The 18,794-nt window shown below is 48.4% G+C and overlaps 1 protein-coding gene across 1 annotated transcript in view; it reads right to left on the bottom strand.

The window, feature by feature from the left end:
* The window catches only part of LOC138473339 (disintegrin and metalloproteinase domain-containing protein 9-like), a 526,235-nt gene that overhangs the window by 86,062 nt on the left and 421,379 nt on the right, over positions 1–18,794 (bottom strand). Inside the window, exon 18 of the mRNA XM_069612014.1 lies at positions 7,564–7,669. Within this exon, the coding sequence (XP_069468115.1) occupies positions 7,564–7,669 (106 nt within the window). The remainder of the gene's footprint in view (positions 1–7,563; positions 7,670–18,794) is intronic.

Genomic DNA, 18,794 nt, shown 5'->3' with positions numbered 1-18,794 from the left:
TACTGAGAAGGGTGAGACTTTGCTTGGGCGGAGGGAGCAGAGGGGGCTGAGTATCAAACTAGATCCCAACAGCAAGGAACAAGTTCTTAATGTGGCCAACAATGATGTTTTAGAAAAAACTGCATACAAAGGTCAAGATACCATAGCTAAATACCCTGAAGTCTTTGGCAAGGGAGTAGGTTGTCTCAAAGGTATGTTACATAAGATAGTGGTAAAAGAGGGTAGCATACCGGGGGCGGCTAAGCTTCGGCCTTTGCCATTATCGATGCACGCTGCCGTGCGTGAAGAACTGAATAAATTAGAAAAAGAGGGAATAATTGAACCTGCCAAAGCCGTTGAATGGATTTCTCCAGTGGTGATAGTGAAAAAAAGCCAATGGGGATCTGAGAGTATTTGTGGACTTAAGAGAACTTAATCGTTGTGTGGTTGCTGACCAACATCCGCTTCCCAATATGGGAGAGCTTTTGAGTCGCATAGGGAATGCAACATTTTTCGCCAAATTAGATATGGCGAGTGCATACCACCAGATAAATTTGGATGTGGAGTCTAGAAAGCTCACTGCTTTTATTACATATGAGGGAGTTTACCAGTTTCGCAGCATGCCCTTTGGATTAATCTCTGCGTCCTCGGTGTTCCAAAAGGTAATGGATAAGTAAGGATGTAAATGGAGTGTGGTGTTTCCAGGACGATGTCCTGATTTGTGGAAACAGCGAGGAGGAATTGAAAAAGAGAGTGGAAATTGTTCTGGAAATCTTTAGAGCGAGGGGCATAACATTAAGAGGAGAAAAATGTTTTTTCTCAACCGGGGTGGTAGAGTATCTAGGCCATGAGATTTCAGAGGAAGGTTTGAAGCCGAAAAGAGACCTTGTGGATGGTATTGTGAGAATGCAACCACCCAAAAATAAAGCGGAATTGAGATCGTTCCTGGGAACAATTGAATTTTACCATAGGTTTGTGAAAAATTATGCTGATAGTGTAACTGCTTTGAGAGCCGTTTTGAAGAAGGGAGCAGAGTTCTTGTGGAGCGGGGAATGCGAGCGAGAGTTCAATGTTATTAAACAAAAGATTGACATGGCAAAGCCATTGGGCATGTATGACACTAGAAGGAGAACTATTTTAGCTGTAGACGGCAGTGATACTGGCATAGGGGTGGTGATGTCACAATTGGTAGCAAATGGAAGTGAGGAAATAGTGTTACACGCTTCCCGCATGTTGAAAGGTGCGGAACTTAACTATTCCGTTTTGGAGAAAGAAGCCCTGGCATGTCATTGGGGCATAGAAAAACTCAAAAACTTTGTGTGGGGACAAGAATTTACTCTAAGAACTGACCATAAACCATTGAAGGCCATATTTGAAACAAAGGGTCTTGATAAGTTGTCAAGCACAGTTGGCTGTTGGGTGACTAGACTACAATGTCACAAATTTACTATAGAAGTTGTTTCAGGCAAAGACAATGTACAGGCTGATCATGTGTCTAGAGTAAGAACAGAAGAAGGTGAAGAAGAGAGAGAGAAATTTGTTGAGATGGGAAATATGGTTTTTGCGACTGTAGAGGAAATCATACAAAAGGATGAATGGACATGAATAATGGAGTCGGACGAGATGTGGAAACGGATAGTGAGTTTTGTCAGGGAGGAGTGGCCGGAAAAAAGACTGTTGTCTGGTGAGGAAATAGCCTTATGGGAAGTAATGCATGAGTTGTCTGTGAAGGAGGGTCTGGTCTATCGGTGGGATAAATTAGTTGTTCCACAGTGTCCGAGGGAAAGACTTGTAAAAACTGCACATCAAGGACATATAGGTATGTATAAAACTAAAGAAGTAATTAAAGCTGATTACTGGTGGCCAGGTTTGGAGTGTGATATTGAGAAAATGGTGGGAGGTTGTGCTGATTGTATCAAATCGAGGAATAATTTGATGGCTGTGTCAGAGCCAATGAGAAAGGTTCAAGCACCTATGGGAGTGTGACAAGATGCTGTGATTGATATTTTGGGACCGGTCGATATGTGAATGGGGCGAGGAAGATTTATCCTTGCTTTAGTAGACACGTTCTCGAGATGGACAGAATTCAAAATACTGAGAGATGTTACATGTCATCTTGTTGTGGAGTTTCTGTCTGAGATATTTGAGAGGGAACGATTGCCTAGGAGCGTACTTATGGATAACGGCCCACAATTTGTAGGGAAATTGTTTGAAGACTATTTGGCAAAGTGTGGTATAAAGCACAAAAGGTCTGCTCTATATTATCCACAGGGAAACGTTATGATTGAAAGGGTAAACCAGTCCATAATGGAGGCTATCAGAGGGGAAAATGCTTGTGGCCTTGATAAGAAGGTGGCAGTGAAGGAAAGACTATATGCTTTGCGAATGGCGCCGTGTGCTGAAACTGGCGCTAGCCCCTTTGAACCTATGAGAGGTCGCAAGGGCAACACATTATTGTCACCTGCCTGGTTAGGGAGGGCGAGAGAATCTGATATTGTTGTGGATGATGTAAGAAAGAGGATGAATGACCGAAAGGATAAGTGGGTGAGAAGGGTGAACAAAAAACGTCCAAGAAAAAGAACGATAGTTGAGGTGGGAGATCTCGTTAGTATAAGGAGAGCTGTGATACCCAAAAAGGGGGATCCTTTGTACTCATATCCGGTAAGAGTCACTCAGGTTTTTGAAAATGCTGTAAGATTGGAGAGTGGGCAAGTGTGGAATATGTCCAGATCTACATCTGACATTATTTTGCAACATTTGTCAAAGAGATGTGTTTTGACATTTCAGAGTCCTAGAAATGTTCTTATAAAAGTTTATGTAGTTTTTTTTTTTAATAAGGGAGGGGGTTGTGTTATGTGAATGCCTAATGTGTTTACAGTGCTACTTGTTATTCATTGTAGAATGTTATGGTCTAAACTCCTGCCTATTAGGTCAGAGCATTCCACTGTTAAACTTTGAGCAACAACAACATAGAAGTTCTATCAGTTAACTAGACTTGCTGTACAGGTTGGGGGTCTTATATATGTGTCTTAACTAATGCTAATAAACCAACCAATAAGCCCTGCTGGTGTGGTCATTGGCTCAACAAGTACCTCTTCCAGAGGGTGGGTGGGTACTACCTCCACAGGAGGAAGGTTGTGGTACTAGGGAGGTTGTGGTACTACCTCTGCAGAAGTGAGGTTGAGGTACTTACCTTCTCAGGAGGGAGGTTGGAATACAAGGGAGGTTGGGGTACTACCTCTCCAGGAGGGAGGTTGTGGTAATATCTCCCCAGGAGGGAGGTTGGGGTTATAGGGAGGTTGGGGTACTACCTCCTCGAGAGGGAGGTTGGGGTACCTACCTCCTCAGGGGGGAGGTTTGGGTACTACCTCTGCAGGAGGGAGGTTGGGGTACGAGAGAGGTTGGAGGTGCTACCTCCACAGGAGGGAGGATGGGCTGCTACCTCTGTAGGAGGGAGGTTGGGGTACTAGGTAGGTTGGGGGTACTACCTCCTCAGGAGGAAGGCCGGGGTACTACCTCTGCAGGGGGGAGGTTGAGGTACTACCTCCACAGGAGGGAGGATGGGCTGCTACCTCTGCAGGAGGGAGGTTGGGGTACCAGGTAGGTTGGGGGTACTACCTCCTCAGGAGGAAGGTTGGAGTACTACCTCTGCAGGGGGGAGGTTGGGGCACTAGCTCCACAGGAGGGAGGTTGGGGGGATCTCCCCTATGTCCTTCCTTTTCTTATACAGTTTGCTGGATAGTCTGCTTTCCTCTCCCTTCTCTTTCCCTAATGCCCTATTTAAGAATGCTGTGTTATGTTATGTTATGTTATGTTAATTACACTTATAAGGCGCCAAAGCCCGCAGGCATCCAGGCGCCGAGGGATAGAAGTAGCAGAAGGCAGAGCTAAGGTTAATCTATTTAAACAGGATTGTCTTCAACTGTTTACGAAAAACAAGATGATTCTCAATCTTGCGCATGTGTCGGTAGAGAATTCCAGGCTTGCGCGCCTCGGACACCAAAGGCTCGTCCTAGACCACGAGATCTTTTTATTCGGAGTAAGATCAACAAAGATCCAGCCGAAGAGCGTAAGCTTCTTGTTGGTTGAGAAGCGTTGATCTTCTCCTTCAAATATGCAGGAGTATTTCCAAAAATACACTTGTGGCACATAGTAAGTATTTTGAATTGGATCCGGGATGCCACTGGAAGCCAATGAAGTTTTCTTCTAGCCGCACTGGTGGGTTCTGAGCTTTTCATCTGGAAGATGATTCTGACAGCTGCATTTTGTACCTTCTGTAGCTGTTGAATGTCAGCCTTGTTAGCTCCCCCCAACAGTGCATTGCAATAATCCATGCAAGGCAATATTATTGCTCTTACGAGTTTTATGCGATTTTCTACCTACCGATATCAACAGGGCTACTTGTCTAAGTACCTTCAGATGGTAGTTGGCATTGGTAGAGATGGCTGTGACATGTGCCTCACTATCATGACTCTCCTCCATATAAGTACCTAGGGTCTTAATTTTCTTCACAGTTTTAATTTTGGCACCTTCTATCATGAAGCAGTTATAGTCTTGGCTAAGTTTGGATTGGGCATGCTGGGAGCCCAAAAGCATCAGCTCAGTTTTAGCAGCATTCAAACAGAGCCAATTAGTTGACATCCATTGTTTTATGATGTTGTATGCTTCGGCTACCGTTTGTTGATCAGCCTCATAGTTCCCGGTTATATTCAGTACTAGTTGGAAGTCATCTGCATAATTACAGAAGAAGATCCCAAGGGATTCCAACTCAAATAATGGAAGAATGTAAATATTGAACAACAGGGGGGAGAGACATGCCCCCTGGGGGACTCCAAATGTGATAATCTGTGGCTCAGAAGCGCAGTCACCCCAATGGACACGAGACTGGCGACCCTCCAAAAAAGATCTAAGCCAAGAACTAGCATTTTTAGAAAGCCCACCCACCAAAGCCATTCTGTTGAGCAAGATTTTATGGTCCAGCAAGTCGAAGCCTGCCGAAAGATCTAATAACATCAGCAACCCCGACTTGCTATGTTCCAGTTTACCCACCATATATGTTTGGAGATCCAATAGAGCGGTCTCCGTTCTATGAAAGCTTCGAAACCCTGATTACTTCACATGTAATATGCCAGAGTTAAGTACATGGGATTGTAGCTGCGTAGTCGCTGCCTTATCAATAAGTTTAAGGATGAATAGTGTATTTGTGATCGGTCTTAGGTTAGCTGCATCTAATGGATCCAGACCTGCCATTTTTATCAGGGGGGTAACCGCCACATTCTTAATGGAATGAGGAATGGAACCTGTGCGGAAGGAAGACTTTATAAACCGACAGAGAAAAGGAGCAAACAGCTCTTGGTGCTCCAATGTGTATTTTGAGGGGAAGATTTCCCCTGGGCAATTTGTGGGATGCATATCTTTCAATAGCTTCAATGTTTCAGCTAAGTTTGGTTCTACAAAGTTAAAATTACCTGGAGTACTAATAGGGTTACCTGTGCTAGGTGTTTTAGGTATTGGCAGAGGATTGGGCAAAGGGGAAGTGAGTATTTCCTGTTCAATTTTCTTTTGTGCCTTTGACAATTTGTCTGCGAAAGCCTTCTGAACTCTGCTACAGTCGTTTATAGTAGGTTTGATTGAGGGATTACAGACAGTAGGTTTTTCCCATAGCCTGAAAAGGCAAAGGAGTTCCTTTGTTTTATCTCCGGCTTGGTTTATTTGAGCGTCATAGAAGGATTTCTTAGCCTCTGTAGTCATTACTCTATAGCGCTTTTCAATGTGTTTCCAAGCCAATAAATTATCATTTGTTTTGTTTTTTTGCCAGCTGTGTTCGGCTTGCCTCTTAGTGATTTTAAGTTCGACTAGAGCGAGTGAAAACCACTTATGGCGATTGGGCAGATCTTTAACTGTTGTATCTTTCATAGGTGCATGTTTATCCAACATTTCTAACATGACATAGTTATAAACATTTATAAATCGCTCGGGATCATCCAATTCGTCTGTTTTACTTAACAGTAATTCCATACTGGATGTTAAAATATCAGACGTGATGTTCTTAAAATTCTGTGACTTGACCTTGTGTGCTTTAGCATGCACTCTTATGGATTTAACTGGTAATCCAAGGCGACATGTCAAGATCCGACCAAATACATGGAAGGGTAGAGATAGGCCCAAATTGGATATTTCCCCCTCCAACGCAATCAAGGATATGTCCCTTATTATGCATTGGTTCGGTATTGTGATAGGTAATATGATGAGTACTCATCATTTTTTCCAGGAGGAGTGTTTTCTTATCTGTTTTATCATTTTTCCATAAATTGAAGTCACCCAATATTATCAACCCTGAATTTGTGGTCAGCATGTGTGCTATCAACTTAACTAAATCATTGAATTCACATACTTCTCCTGGCGGACGATAAAGTAAGACCAAATTTAAGCTATAATTTGGGTTTGTGGTCAGTTTCACATGGATGATATCACATCCAGTGCACTCTATTTTGACCTCATAAAACCCCAACTGCTTTTTACATATTATGGCTACTCCGCCCCCAATATTATTTGCTCTATGCTTCCCTAAGAACACGTAACCAGGAGGGGTTACCTGTTCTATAGTCGGTCCATGAGCTTCTGTAAGCCATGTCTCCGTAAGGCACATAATGTCTGGCTGATGCTCTTGAATGTAATCATGCAGATCTGTGCAGTGTTTGGGTAATGATCGAGTATTAAGCAGAGTAATGGTTAAATCAGTATATACATTAGCATTTCTCATAATGTTGACAATATTATTTTGGTTATGTTTACTGGAGGTATCATTTGGGGTAGAGCAAACACTCTACTATATCAGAGGTCCCCTTGGACTGGGCCATGGTATCCCCCAGATGAAGGAAATAATAGAAGGATAAGGCTGTACCTACCCCCGCAACCGTTTCATAGGAGAGTAAGCTGCCGAACTGCACGAACGCGCACGGACCTGCACAGACTCGCTGGTCTTGTTCATGCCGGCGCGTTCGCGCCTGTGGACGGAACAAGTACTGCAGGAGGACTACAAGCCTTCTGGGGAATGTAGTTCACTCCTGTCTCGTGTCTGCCCAAGTACTAGTCTTCAGGTTTTTCAAATCTAGCCCACTGTGTTTTCACCAGCAGGGCAATGCAATGGAAATAAATCAGGTAAGTTTTAAAAAATATAATTTGCAAACACACATAATTTGGCGCACAGGCTAAAAATCGAATCTGGATGTTACAAAATATTTTAAAACACAGCTAAAACAATTATTAAACTAATTCAACTGATACAAGTTCCTAAATAAGCATCAGCACTAGTGTGACTACTTAGCTATCTCTGTGCTTCACTAGTTGTGTCTGGGTTGCACTTCTGGGGTTTCCTTAAAGTTGTTGCAGTGTCAAGCTGTGTGTGAAGGACCCTGGGGTTGCGAATGTGTGTCAGGGAACATCAGGGAGCTTTTCCTGCTGGGTGGTGGATGGAGATCTGGTCTATGTTGATAGGCTTTGCATATTATCTGGTGGGTTCAGATTGGGGAAGAGTGAGGCGTGTCAGCAGAACATTGAAATGAGGGGACAGAGTATACTTACCACATGGTGGGGGTCCACTGTCGAGGCTGCCACCACAACCGCCACTCTCACAGTAAGGCGGTCCCCATCCATAATTGCAGTGACAGTTTCCTAGGTTGTTACACACCTGTTTCATCAAGACAAGAGAAGAAACCCAAATTAAGGAATATCCAATGGTGATCACGACAGAACATTTACCCCCGGAGAATGTGGCCATGCGGGGAGTTGAGCCACAGACTCTTGGGTGGTGGTTGGTGAGTTTGAAGCCAACAGCAATGTCTCCATTTGTGATTCAGGTCCCTAGAAACCCCCTTTCGCCCGCCGCCCTTATGGTTCATTAGCTTTGCCTAATGATCTGACGTGTGCATGTTTGCCAACATGCGTGTTCTTGGCCATCCCTAAATGCAAAGAAGAAGGGCTACGGACACCAGAGATGAGCACCAGCTACGCGGGGGTGCACATGGAGGTTTCCCCAGAACCCCTCCCCACTTCTCGAGCCAGGGACTAATAAAAGCAGCAATCGCCCCCTTGGCTGCCTACTGTTGGCGGGGGTGGGGAGGGTTAGCTCTAGGACCCTCTAGGACACATCATCAGTGCTCCACTCTCCCACATTCCCTTCCTTGCGGAACGAGTGCGATCTCAACACTCTGATTCAGGGCAGCCATTAAGGTAACCTCCTCCCTCTCCAATGCCAGGCAAGTGCACGCATCCCATACGTGCGTATCCGGCGAAGTCCTTTCACACACTTGATCCATGAATAATGCTGTGTCCTGAAAACCCCCTCCTTCCCTTGTTTGCTTCTGCACTCTCTCCATCACCAGCCAGCGGCGGGAGGCTTCTGGACATAGAGCACTTTACACACTCTATTCGCATGCCTAGAGTCCCCCTTGGACACCCAGAGGCAGACAAGTGGGCAGCGAGCAAGCACACAGGCAAACCCAACACTTTCCGCTAGTTGTGCAACCGCACTGCGACGGCTCACAGATGCAACATACCAATACTTATTATGTGGGAACCATTGAGCAGGTCAGTCCAGGCAAAAAATGAGTGGTGGGAGCATACACTCAGGCAGAGAGCCAGGTAGCCAGTCAGGCACTTATGCCTGATCCCAAAATGGCGACAACCATTTGAAACCTTCAGATGCCCCTTAGACAAGCTAACATCTATTTAATCGCGTAAGGGATACAGGTGGGTACAATTAGCCAGCGAAGTAACATGTGACACCACAAACACCTGAAAAATAATAAGAAAAACACTATGCAAAAAGAGCAGAAATCAAAGAAAATCCCAATCAAGAACATTAACATATTAGCTAACCAATCCAGAGTACTATAGAACTCTGCAGCTATGGATGGAGTGCAGCAGACAAGGGCACCAACGTGAAGGTGGAAGGAGGTCAGAGGGCACCAGGAGGACAGGAGAAACCTAGTCATGGGAGAAAGATCCCTTCTTTCCTGTTAACTATTGCCCTAGCTCCTTCTCCCTCTCCTGATGAAAGTCCTTGAACCTTTAGTCACTCCTTTGCTTTCTTCTTTCTTAGACGGTAACTCTTTGTTGGACCCCTTCCAGTCTGTGTTTCGCCCTGGTCGGGCCACAGAGACAGTGCTGTTCTCAGTCATCGACGATCTTGCCATTCTTTCGGACCAAGGAGGTATCGGAGCACTGATCATCTTCTTGGCTCTTTCAGTGGCTTTCTATATCATTGAGCATAATGTTCTGCTCAAAAGACTGACTGTGGCTGGGATCTCTGGCACTGTGCTGACCTGGCTTAGTTATTTTCCCCCCAATCGCTCCTAGTCTGTGTCTTTACCCCCTTTCAGTTCTGCCTCTGTTCCCATTTCCTGCTGCATCCCTCAGGGTTGGACTCTGTCGCCGATCCTTTTCAACGTTTATATGCAGCCATTGGCCAAACTCATCCAGTCATTTGGGCTCCGTTGTTATATCTATACAGATGATACCCAGATCGTGGTTCCCATTGATCTGGCCTCTCCAAGGTCTCCATCAATCTTAGGAATGGTTTGACTGCTGTTGGTGACTGGATAAGTCGGAATTGGCTCAGATTCAACAGCAACAAGACCGAGGTTCTTATCATGGGCACTGCCCCTACGACTTTGGTCTGGACACCCGAGTTCTGGCCCTCTTCTCTTGATCCTTTTCCTAAACCTGATGCCGTTGTTAAGGATCTCAGTGTCAAGTTCTCGGCTAGCCTCTCTATGGGCGTGCAGGTCAGCTCTGTTTGCAAAGGGGGACACTTGAAGCTTAAAATCTTATTGAAGAGTCTCCCTTTCTTTCCCGAAGACATGCGTGCCCCGGTGGTGTCGGCCTCCATCTTTGAAACCCTGGAGCATTGTAATGCTCTATTTATCCCAGCCTCTACACTTACTCAACCCTATTCAGATTTTGCAAAACACTGCTGCCAGATTGGTTTCTGGGGTTTCTGTTCGAGACCATATCCCCCCTATTCTGCGACGCCTTCATTGGCTTCCTGTAAATCGTTGTATCCAGTTCAAGTCCCATTGCTTTGCACATCAGGCTTTCTATGGCCTTGGGGCTGAGTTCCTACAGAGGAGTTCTGTCGCTATATTTGTTCTAGAGCCCTTCGATCCACCTCAGGTTTTTTGATTCTGGTTCCTAGGTTTCACCAAGGTAGCATTAGTGGTCGTGCCTTTAACGGTGGCTGCCGTGGTTCTATGAAACAAGCTTCCACGTGCTCTGCGTGCTACGGAAAATCATCTGCTCTTTTTGGCGCCATCTGAAGACTCTCTTGTTTTGAGATCATTCTCTTTGTGCCTTCTGTTTTAGGTCTTCTTTCTCCTCTTTTTAGCGCCATGAGGACTTTTTGCTGACGGTGCACTTTCACAAATGGAGGTAAACAATTAACAAAAAAAAGATGACCACAGGGAGTTGGCAGAAGTGGGTCCCTAACCAGCTGTGTGGGCACTAGTGGCAGAGTGCCACTTTGGTTGTTTTGGTGCTTCTCCAAAATAGTCTGGTCTATTCAAGATAACTATGTTGCCCCCTTCGGCCGCCTTTTTGCTGACTATCCTGTGGTATTGCTGTAGGCAGTGGGGGTGGAGGGCCTGTCCTTCATGAGGTGTGGGTTTTTGCCATTGTGAGTTGTAACTTGATTTGTCAAACATTTTGTCAGAGAGATCTTGACGATCTGGAAGGGTAGCCCGACGAGAAACACCGGTGACATTTTTCACCGGTTGGCAGAATGGGGTGAAATGTGGACACCCATCTGAGGCCACTGTCATCCCTGCTCCCTTGCTCACTTGCTAGATCACAAGTAATCCTTTCAGCAGTGACCTCTGTACCCTCCTCCTCAAGAGAAAGCAAGTGTTCGACGTTGTTGATATCCTAAGCAGTGTGCTCAGAAATAGAGTTAATAGCATAGTAGTATCATCAACGAGGTGGAGAAAAGGGGGAGGGGGTCATTTTGAATGGACAGGACTATAGTGGAAAATAACTAAGGAAACATAATGTCGCCACACATTCTGAACACGGATCATCCTTTACCCAGGTCCTTCTCACCCAGCTCCAATTAGAAGTCGAGCACTGAAACAGCGTAGGCTCTTTAAAGGTGCCAAAACCAAATACCTTCGAACAGATTTCCCACAAACGCTATGTTATATCTATTACCCAAGATACATAATATGATATGGCATTTATAACGCGCCTATACACAAGTGTTTCATGGCGCGACGCAGCAGGGGAGGGGAAAAAGAGATAGGACTGAGACAGCGATCCTACTAGGCCAGGTGACATTGAAATTGCACAAGTACAGGGGAGGGAGGAAGGGGAAATTGCGGGGGAAAAGGGAAGGGGCCAGTGCAGTGCCTAGGATAACAGTGAAATAAACCAAGACAATAAATAAAAGTGCGGCCAGCTGGTGGCAAGTGCAAGGGTAAGAGCAGACATCAGGGATCAAGTGCTAGTAGGGGCTGTAGGGATACAGAAACAGTCCCAGACGGCAAGGGTTGCCAGGGAGCAGTGCAGGTGTGCACCTGGCGGAGGAGGCAACCTGAGCCCGAGAACAAAGGGTAGCCAGGTAACTAGTGCACCTTCAGATTCAACCAGGAGAGTCAGCAGGGGAGAGGAGGAGAGAAAGCAGAAGCAAAGAGGGGCTTCCGGAACTGGAGATGGTTCTCCTCAAGTTTCAGAGAGGCAGGGAGGCTGTTCCAGACATAGGCCCCAGCAGTAGATAGAGATCAACCACCACTCGCTGCTTGGAGAAGCGACTGACCCTGAGGGAGTTGGAGGCGGATTAGCGAGGAGCTCAAGAGGGAAGATATTTACGAAGAGTTGAAGGTATTGAGGTCCCAGGCCCCAGACGTTCTTGTGGACGGACAATGCAGAGGGTTTTGAACTTAATCCTCACGGCCACTGGGAGCCAGTGCAGAGATTTAAGTCCTGGAGAGATACGATCCCTGGGCTTGAGGCCAAGGACAAGTCTTGCAGTCCTGTTTTGGATGAGTTGCAGAGTGCGGAGAATAGAGGCAGGCAGATTTAGAAAGAAGCTGTTGCAGTAGTGCAGCCTAGAGAGAACCAGAGCTCTGGAGACAGTGAGATTCTGGGGGAAGGACAGGAAAAGCAGAATACCTCTGAGGAGTTGCAGCTGGTAGTGTGACTTCTTAGAGACGTCACAGATGTGAGGAGAGAAGGAAAGTGTGGAGTCGAAGATGACCCTGAGGTTTTTAGCCTCACAAGTGGGAGCAGGAAGAGGGCCAAGAGAGGCTGGCCAGAGGGTGATGGGAAAGGAGGGAGCAGGTGTGCTGATTAGGAGAATCTTGGTATAACTGGCATTAAGGCAGAGATCATTGGCGGCACACCACTCCTGGATGGCGGACAGATAGTCTGAGATGAGAGAAGGAGAAGAGGTGGCGCAAGGGAGTCTGAAAATTAGTTGCGTGCTATCCACATAGCACTGAAAGTTGGGGCAGAGAGTGGCAATACGGTGGGCAAGAAGAGCCAGGTATTGGTTGAACAGCAGGGAGAGAGGTTAGACCCGTGGGGAACATCACAGGTAGAGTTAGAGATGGAAGAGAGGAAGGACCCGAGTTGGGCCTGGGAGGGTCAATCAGAGAGGAAGGAGGTCAGCCAAGCCAGGGCCTGATCGGTGATACCCTGGTTATCACAGAGATTGTTGAGCAGGATGGCATGGTTGACCGTGTCATAGGCAGAGCTCAAGTGAGATGAGCACACCGGGGTGTTGGAATTAAGGTTGGGGAGCAGGTCTTCACGGAGTTCAGGAGAGCAGTTTCCGTGCTTCTGGCAGCTCTGAAGCCAGACTTATGGTCATGGAGACAACCAACAGATTCAGTGTGAAGGTTAAGCTGGGAGATGGTCAGCTTTTCCAGGAGTTTGCCCAGGAAAGGAGTGATGAGATTGGACGATAGTTAGCCGGTTAGGAAGGGTCGGCGTATGGTTTCTTAAGAAGAGGGTGCACAAGGGAGTGCTTCAGGGAGGAGGGGAAGACTCCAGTGGCGAAGGAGTGGTTGCAGAAATCAGCCAGAGCAGGAGCCAGGGTGTCAATGTGGTCCTTAATGGTTGTGGAGGAACAGGGGTGAACCTGTTTTGACGAGGCCTTCATAGATCGGACTTGTCTAGAAACCTTATCTGGGGAGAACAGAGGAAAGGCAGAGAAGGTGGGAGGAGAGGTGGCCGAAGAAGGGCCAGAGGAAGAGCAGGGAGTAGAGGGAGGCAGGGGAGAGGAAGAGAGAGATGACAGGATGTCCTGAATTTTAGAGATGAAATGAGAAGCCAGGGCCATGCAGAGAGTCTGGGAGGCGACAGGAGAGGTAGAGACTGCAGCAGGATAGGCCAGCTCCTTGCAGATTTTAAAGAGTTCGGCTGAGTTGTTAGATGCCACGGAGATGCAGGCTTGGATGTGGGCTCTCTTCTTGTTGTGGACAGAGAGCCGGTATTGCCTTTGGAGCAGGTGGCAGGCCAGTTTGTCAGAGGATGTACAGGAAGTGCACCATTTCCTCTCCGCCACCCTGCACTTGCGTTTAAGGGTGACGAGGTCTGAGATGTACCAAGAGTTGCACTTGGCCTTGGGTTTCAAGCGGATCCTCATGACAGGGGCAAGAACATCGAGAGTATCAGAAATAGAGTGGAGCATGGAAAGGGCTGTGTCAAGGTGTGAGTCAGCCAAAGGAGGGGGGGGGGGTGGAGAGAAAGCAGCGGCGAAAGCCTCAACTGACACACGCTTCATGGGTCGGATAACTGAGAAGGTAGGTGGCAGTGCTGGATTTGGTTTGGCCTGAGGGGTAGAGAGGGTGAGATGGGAGGAAAGGAGAAAGTGATCACTCTAGGAGAGAGGAGTGCTGAGAGAACTCGAAAGGGGAAGGTCTGAAGAGATCAGAACATCCAGAGTATGCTCTGCAGAGTAAGCGGGCTAGAGGGGAGAATAGAGAGAGAGAGAGAGAGAGAGAGTCACAGAGGTCACGAAAGAGTCCAGTGGAAGGACAGGAAGCATCCAGGTGGATGTTGAAGTCTCCAAGGAGGAGGAGTTGAGTGGTTGAGACCTGGAGGGAAGAGGAGAGGTCCGCCCACTCACAGAGGAAGGAGATCATCTGACCAGGTGGCCGATAGATGGTAGCCACAGTAAGGGAATGACCAGGAGAGAGTGGGATTCTTCAGATGAGGCATTCGAAAGAGAAGTAGGCCTGTGTAGCAGTGACGGAGGCAGGAATCCACGCAGGGAAGATCAGGGCTACACCCCCTCCTGAACGGTTTGTTCTGGGCACAGAGAGGATCTTGTAACCATCAGGGAGGAGAGTGTCAAAGCTCGTGACAGAGCCGAGCATGAACCATGTCTCGGTGAGACCGAGGACATCAAGGTCAACTTCCTCCATGAGTCGGCAGATGTCAGAGTAGTGTTTGACAGCTGAGCGAGAGTTTAGAGTGGCAATGTTGAGACGGTTGCCGTCCTTGAAAGACTTCTGGGGAGGGGTACAAATCAGTGCTACACCCTGAGGAGGTGTCGAAGCAGCCCGAGGCGGGGCTGAAGAGGAAGGAGGCGAGGGCAAGGTAGCCACGGAGGACAAAGCAGGGGGTTGGAAAGAAAGTCGTGGAGAGAAGAGAGGGGACAGCAGGAGAGAAAAGGAAATTGATGAGGCGTGGGAAGCGTCTATCAAAGAAGAGAAGGTTGGCTTGAGGGCCTTGGACCAAGGCGGTACCATTCAAGTAAACATTAATGATGGCCTTAGAGGAGTGGAAGGAGGACAGGAGGGCCTCCCACCCGGTGCCACCATTTATGGGAGAGGAAGAGAAGGGAGAGAGCACAGAGACCATATGTAGAGTCCATAAGTCTGGCGAAGGAACGACAAAGAGGATGTTCGTGAAAGTTTGTCTGGAGGACGCACTGGTATAGGTGTCAGCAATAGGGAGGCCTGTGTTGGAGACCATGATGTCCTTTTTAAACTTCTTCCTACCAGATTTAGTGTTTTTGTCACCCCCTGCTGGCTAGCTTTCGGTCACTCGCAGTCAGAGGGTGTATTTGTTGCCCCCGGCTGGCTATCTTCCGATCACTCTCAGTCAGAGGGTGTGTTTATAAAGCCCCCTGCTGGCTACTTCTGGCCACTCTCAGTCAGAGGGTGTGTTTTTGTCACCCCCTGCTGGCTATCTTCCAGTCATTTGCAGTCATAGGCTGTGGTTATGTCGCCCCCTTCTGGCCACTCCCAGTCAGAGTGTGTGCTTATGTCGCCCCTTGCTGGCTAGCTTCAGGTCATCCACAGTCGCAGGGTGTTTATATTGCCCCTTCAGGCTTTCTAGACTACTTCTGCTTGGGTTGCTCCATGATTTGGATATTGTAACCCTTGGCTGAGGGTCACCTTCCAGGCTCTGAGGATGAACACACAGTTCATGCCTACCAGGACCAGAAAGTAATCAGGATACACCTTTTCCTTAAGAGATACCATGAGGAATTCCACCCCCAAACCCACCACTGTGACTTTCATACTTACGTAAACAGACACGCATCACCCTACTGGCTTGAGCCCACAATAGCCTCTGGTTGTTCTCGTTTTCCTTATGGCCTCTGCTAGGATCATGCTATAGCCCCCGCAGTCTTGCAATCAGCTCCCCTTTCCTTCAGGTTTCTCTGCCAGGGTTCAGGTTATAGCCCACAGTAGACTTGCAATTAGCTCCTCTTTCCTTCAAGTTTATGGCTGGGTGCTATACACTGGGTCCGAGTGTCAACCCAGCAGGTTGCAATCAGCTCCCCTTTTCTTCAGGTTTCTAGCTCAGGGTCCAGGTATAGTCCACAGCAAACTTCCAATCAGCTCCCCTTTCCTTCAGGTTTCTCTGCCAGGATCCGGGTATAACCCGCAGCAGGCTTGCAATCATCTCCCATTTCCTTCAGGTTTATGGTTGTGTGCTTTACCATGGGTCTGGGTGTCATCCCCATCAGGTTGCAATCAGCTCCCCTTTTCTTAAGGTTTCTCTGCCAGTATCCAAGCAGCAGGCTTGAAATTAGCTCCTCTTTCCTTCATGTTTCTCTACCAGGATTCGTGTTATGGGCCCAGATGACTTGCAATCAGCTCCCCTTTCCTTCAGGTTTCTCTGCCAGGATCCAGGGATAGTGCCCAGCAGGCTTGCAATCAGCTCCCCTTTCCTTCAGGTTTCTCTGCCAGGATCCGGGGATAGCGCACAGCAGGCTTGCAATCAGCTCCCCTTTCCTTCATGTTTCTCTGCCAGGGTCTGGGTGTAGACCCCAGCAGGCTTGCAATCAGCTCCCCTTTGTTTCAGGTTTCTCTGCCAGTATCAAAGGTATATCATATCAGCAGGCTTGCAATCAGCTCCCCTTTCCTTCAGGTTTCTTTGCCAGGGTCTGGGTATGGACCCCAGCAGGCTTGCAATCAGTTCCCCCTTTCCTTCAGGTTTCTCTGCCAGGATCTGGGGATAGCGCCCAGCAGGCTTGCAATTAGCTCCTCTTTCCTTCATGTTTCTCTACCAGGATTCGTGTTATGGGCCCAGATGACTTGCAATAAGCTCCCTTTTTCTTCAGGTTTATGGCTGGGTGCTATACCCTGGGTCCGGGTGTCGCCTCCAGCAGGTTGCAATCCGCTCCCATTTCCTTCAGGTTTATGGGTGGGTGCTTTACCCTGGGCCCGGGTGTCACCCCAGCAGGTTGCAATCCGCTCTCCTTTCCTTCAGGTTTATGGGTGGGTGCTATACCCTGGCTCCGGGGTTTCGCCCCCAGCAGGTTGCAATCCGGTCCCCTTTCCTTCAGGTTTATGGAGGGGTACTATACCCTGGGTCCGGGTGTCGCCCCCAGCAGGTTGCAATCCGGTCCCCTTTCCTTCAGGTTTATGGAGGGGTACTATACCCTGGGTCTGGGTGTCGCCTCCAGCAGGTTGCAATCCGGTCCCCTTTCCTTCAGGTTTATGGAGGGGTACTATACCCTGGGTCCGGGTGTCGCCCCAGCAGGTTGCAATCCGCTCTCCTTTCCTTCAGGTTTATGGATGGGTGCTATACCCTGGCTCCAGGGTTTCGCCCCCAGCAGGTTGCAATCCGGTCCCCTTTCCTTCAGGTTTATGGAGGGGTACTATACCCTGGGTCCGGGTGTCGGCCCAGCAGGTTGCAATCCGCTCTCCTTTCCTTCAGGTTTATGGAGGGGTACTATACCCTGGGTCCGGGTGTCGCCCCAGCAGGTTGCAATCAGCTCCCCTTTCCTTCAGGTTTCTCTGCCAGGATCTGCATATAGCCCCCATCAGACTTGCAATAAGATCTCTTTTCCTTCAGGTTTACGGCTGGGTGCTATACCCTGGGTCCCGGTGTCACCCCAGCAGGTTGCAATCCTCTCCTATTTGCTTCAGGTTTATGGATGGGTGCTATACCCTGGGACCGGGTGTCGCCCCCAGCAGGTTGCAATCCGGTCCCCTTTCCATCAGGTTTATGGATGGGTGCTATACCCTGGGCCCGGGTGTCACCCCAGCAGGTTGCAATCCGCTCCCATTTCCTTCAGGTTTATGGATGGGTGCTTTACCCTGGGCCCGGGTGTCATCCCAGCAGGTTGCAATCCGCTCCTATTTCCTTCAGGTTTATGGATGGGTGCTATACCCTGGGACCGGGTGTCGCCCCCAGCAGGTTGCAATCTGGTCCCCTTTCCTTCAGGCTTATGGAGGGGTACTATACCCTGGGTCCGGGTGTCGCCCCAGCAGGTTGCAATCCGCTCTACTTTCCTTCAGGTTTATGGATGGGTGCTATACCCTGGCTCGGGGGTTTCGCCCACAGCAGGTTGCAATCAGCTCCCCTTTTCTTGAGGTTTCTCTGCCAGGGTTCAGGTTATAGCCCCCAGCAGGCTTGCAATCATCTCCCCTTTCCTTCAGGTTTCTCTGCCAGGATCCGGGTATAGCGCCCAGCAGGCTTGCAATCATCTCCCCTTTCCTTCAGGTTTCTCTGCCAGGATCCGGGTATAGCGCCCAGCAGGCTTGCAATCATCTCCCCTTTCCTTCAGGTTTATGGCTGGGTGCTATATCCTTGGTCCGGGTGTCACTGCAGCAGGTTGCCATCAGCTCCCCTTTTCTTAAGGTTTTTCTACCAGGGTCTGGGTTATAGCCCCCAGCAGGCTCTTGGTAACATGCTTTCCCTCCTGCCTGAGACTGAAGGGGCTCAGTAAAAATCTCCTCATTTCCTCTCGTGCTTTCCCCACTCGCTCCAGATCTCTGTTGTAACTAACACTATTTGCCCCCTTCGGATTAATTTAATACGGTTTCAGCAATCTTAACTTTGCCAATAATGACCCAGATTGGCCTGGCCATTTCCTAGTTAGTCCCTGGGTATAGAATTGTTTGCCCCCCCTCCCCCCATCCGTTTCTTCCTCCTCCCAAGTGCATAACCTCTCCTTATCATTGCACTCATGCTGTGTGGCGCTCCCTCCCTGCCGGGTTCACTAATTGCCCGATGGGTATTATGTCCAAGGATTTAAAGGTAGTGGCCACCATTTTGAGGACAGGCAGAAAAACCATGGCAGGCGTGCGACTGCGTGGTTTGGCTCCTTGCATCTGTACTGTGGCTGACCCTCAACACAACTGTATCTACACGGTTTGTGAGTCGACCGATTTCCCCACTATCTCAAGCTTGATTTGAAGGTCTGGAGTGAAGCGGGAATGGGTTCGCAAGCCACCATCCACTCTGCTGTGCACCAGTAGCTCAAGGTGGCTCGGGAGCGACCCGCTCACTCCTTTGTGTAATTCCATAATCAATTTCTTTACTGCGGTCTGCAAACCCCATTGGGTCCCCCT

The sequence above is a fragment of the Ambystoma mexicanum genome, chromosome 8 (genome assembly GCF_040938575.1).
Source record: "Ambystoma mexicanum isolate Mex_15411 chromosome 8, UKY_AmexF1_1, whole genome shotgun sequence".
NCBI lineage: Eukaryota > Metazoa > Chordata > Amphibia > Caudata > Ambystomatidae > Ambystoma > Ambystoma mexicanum.
This window is presented reverse-complemented; position numbering and strand designations above follow the sequence as displayed.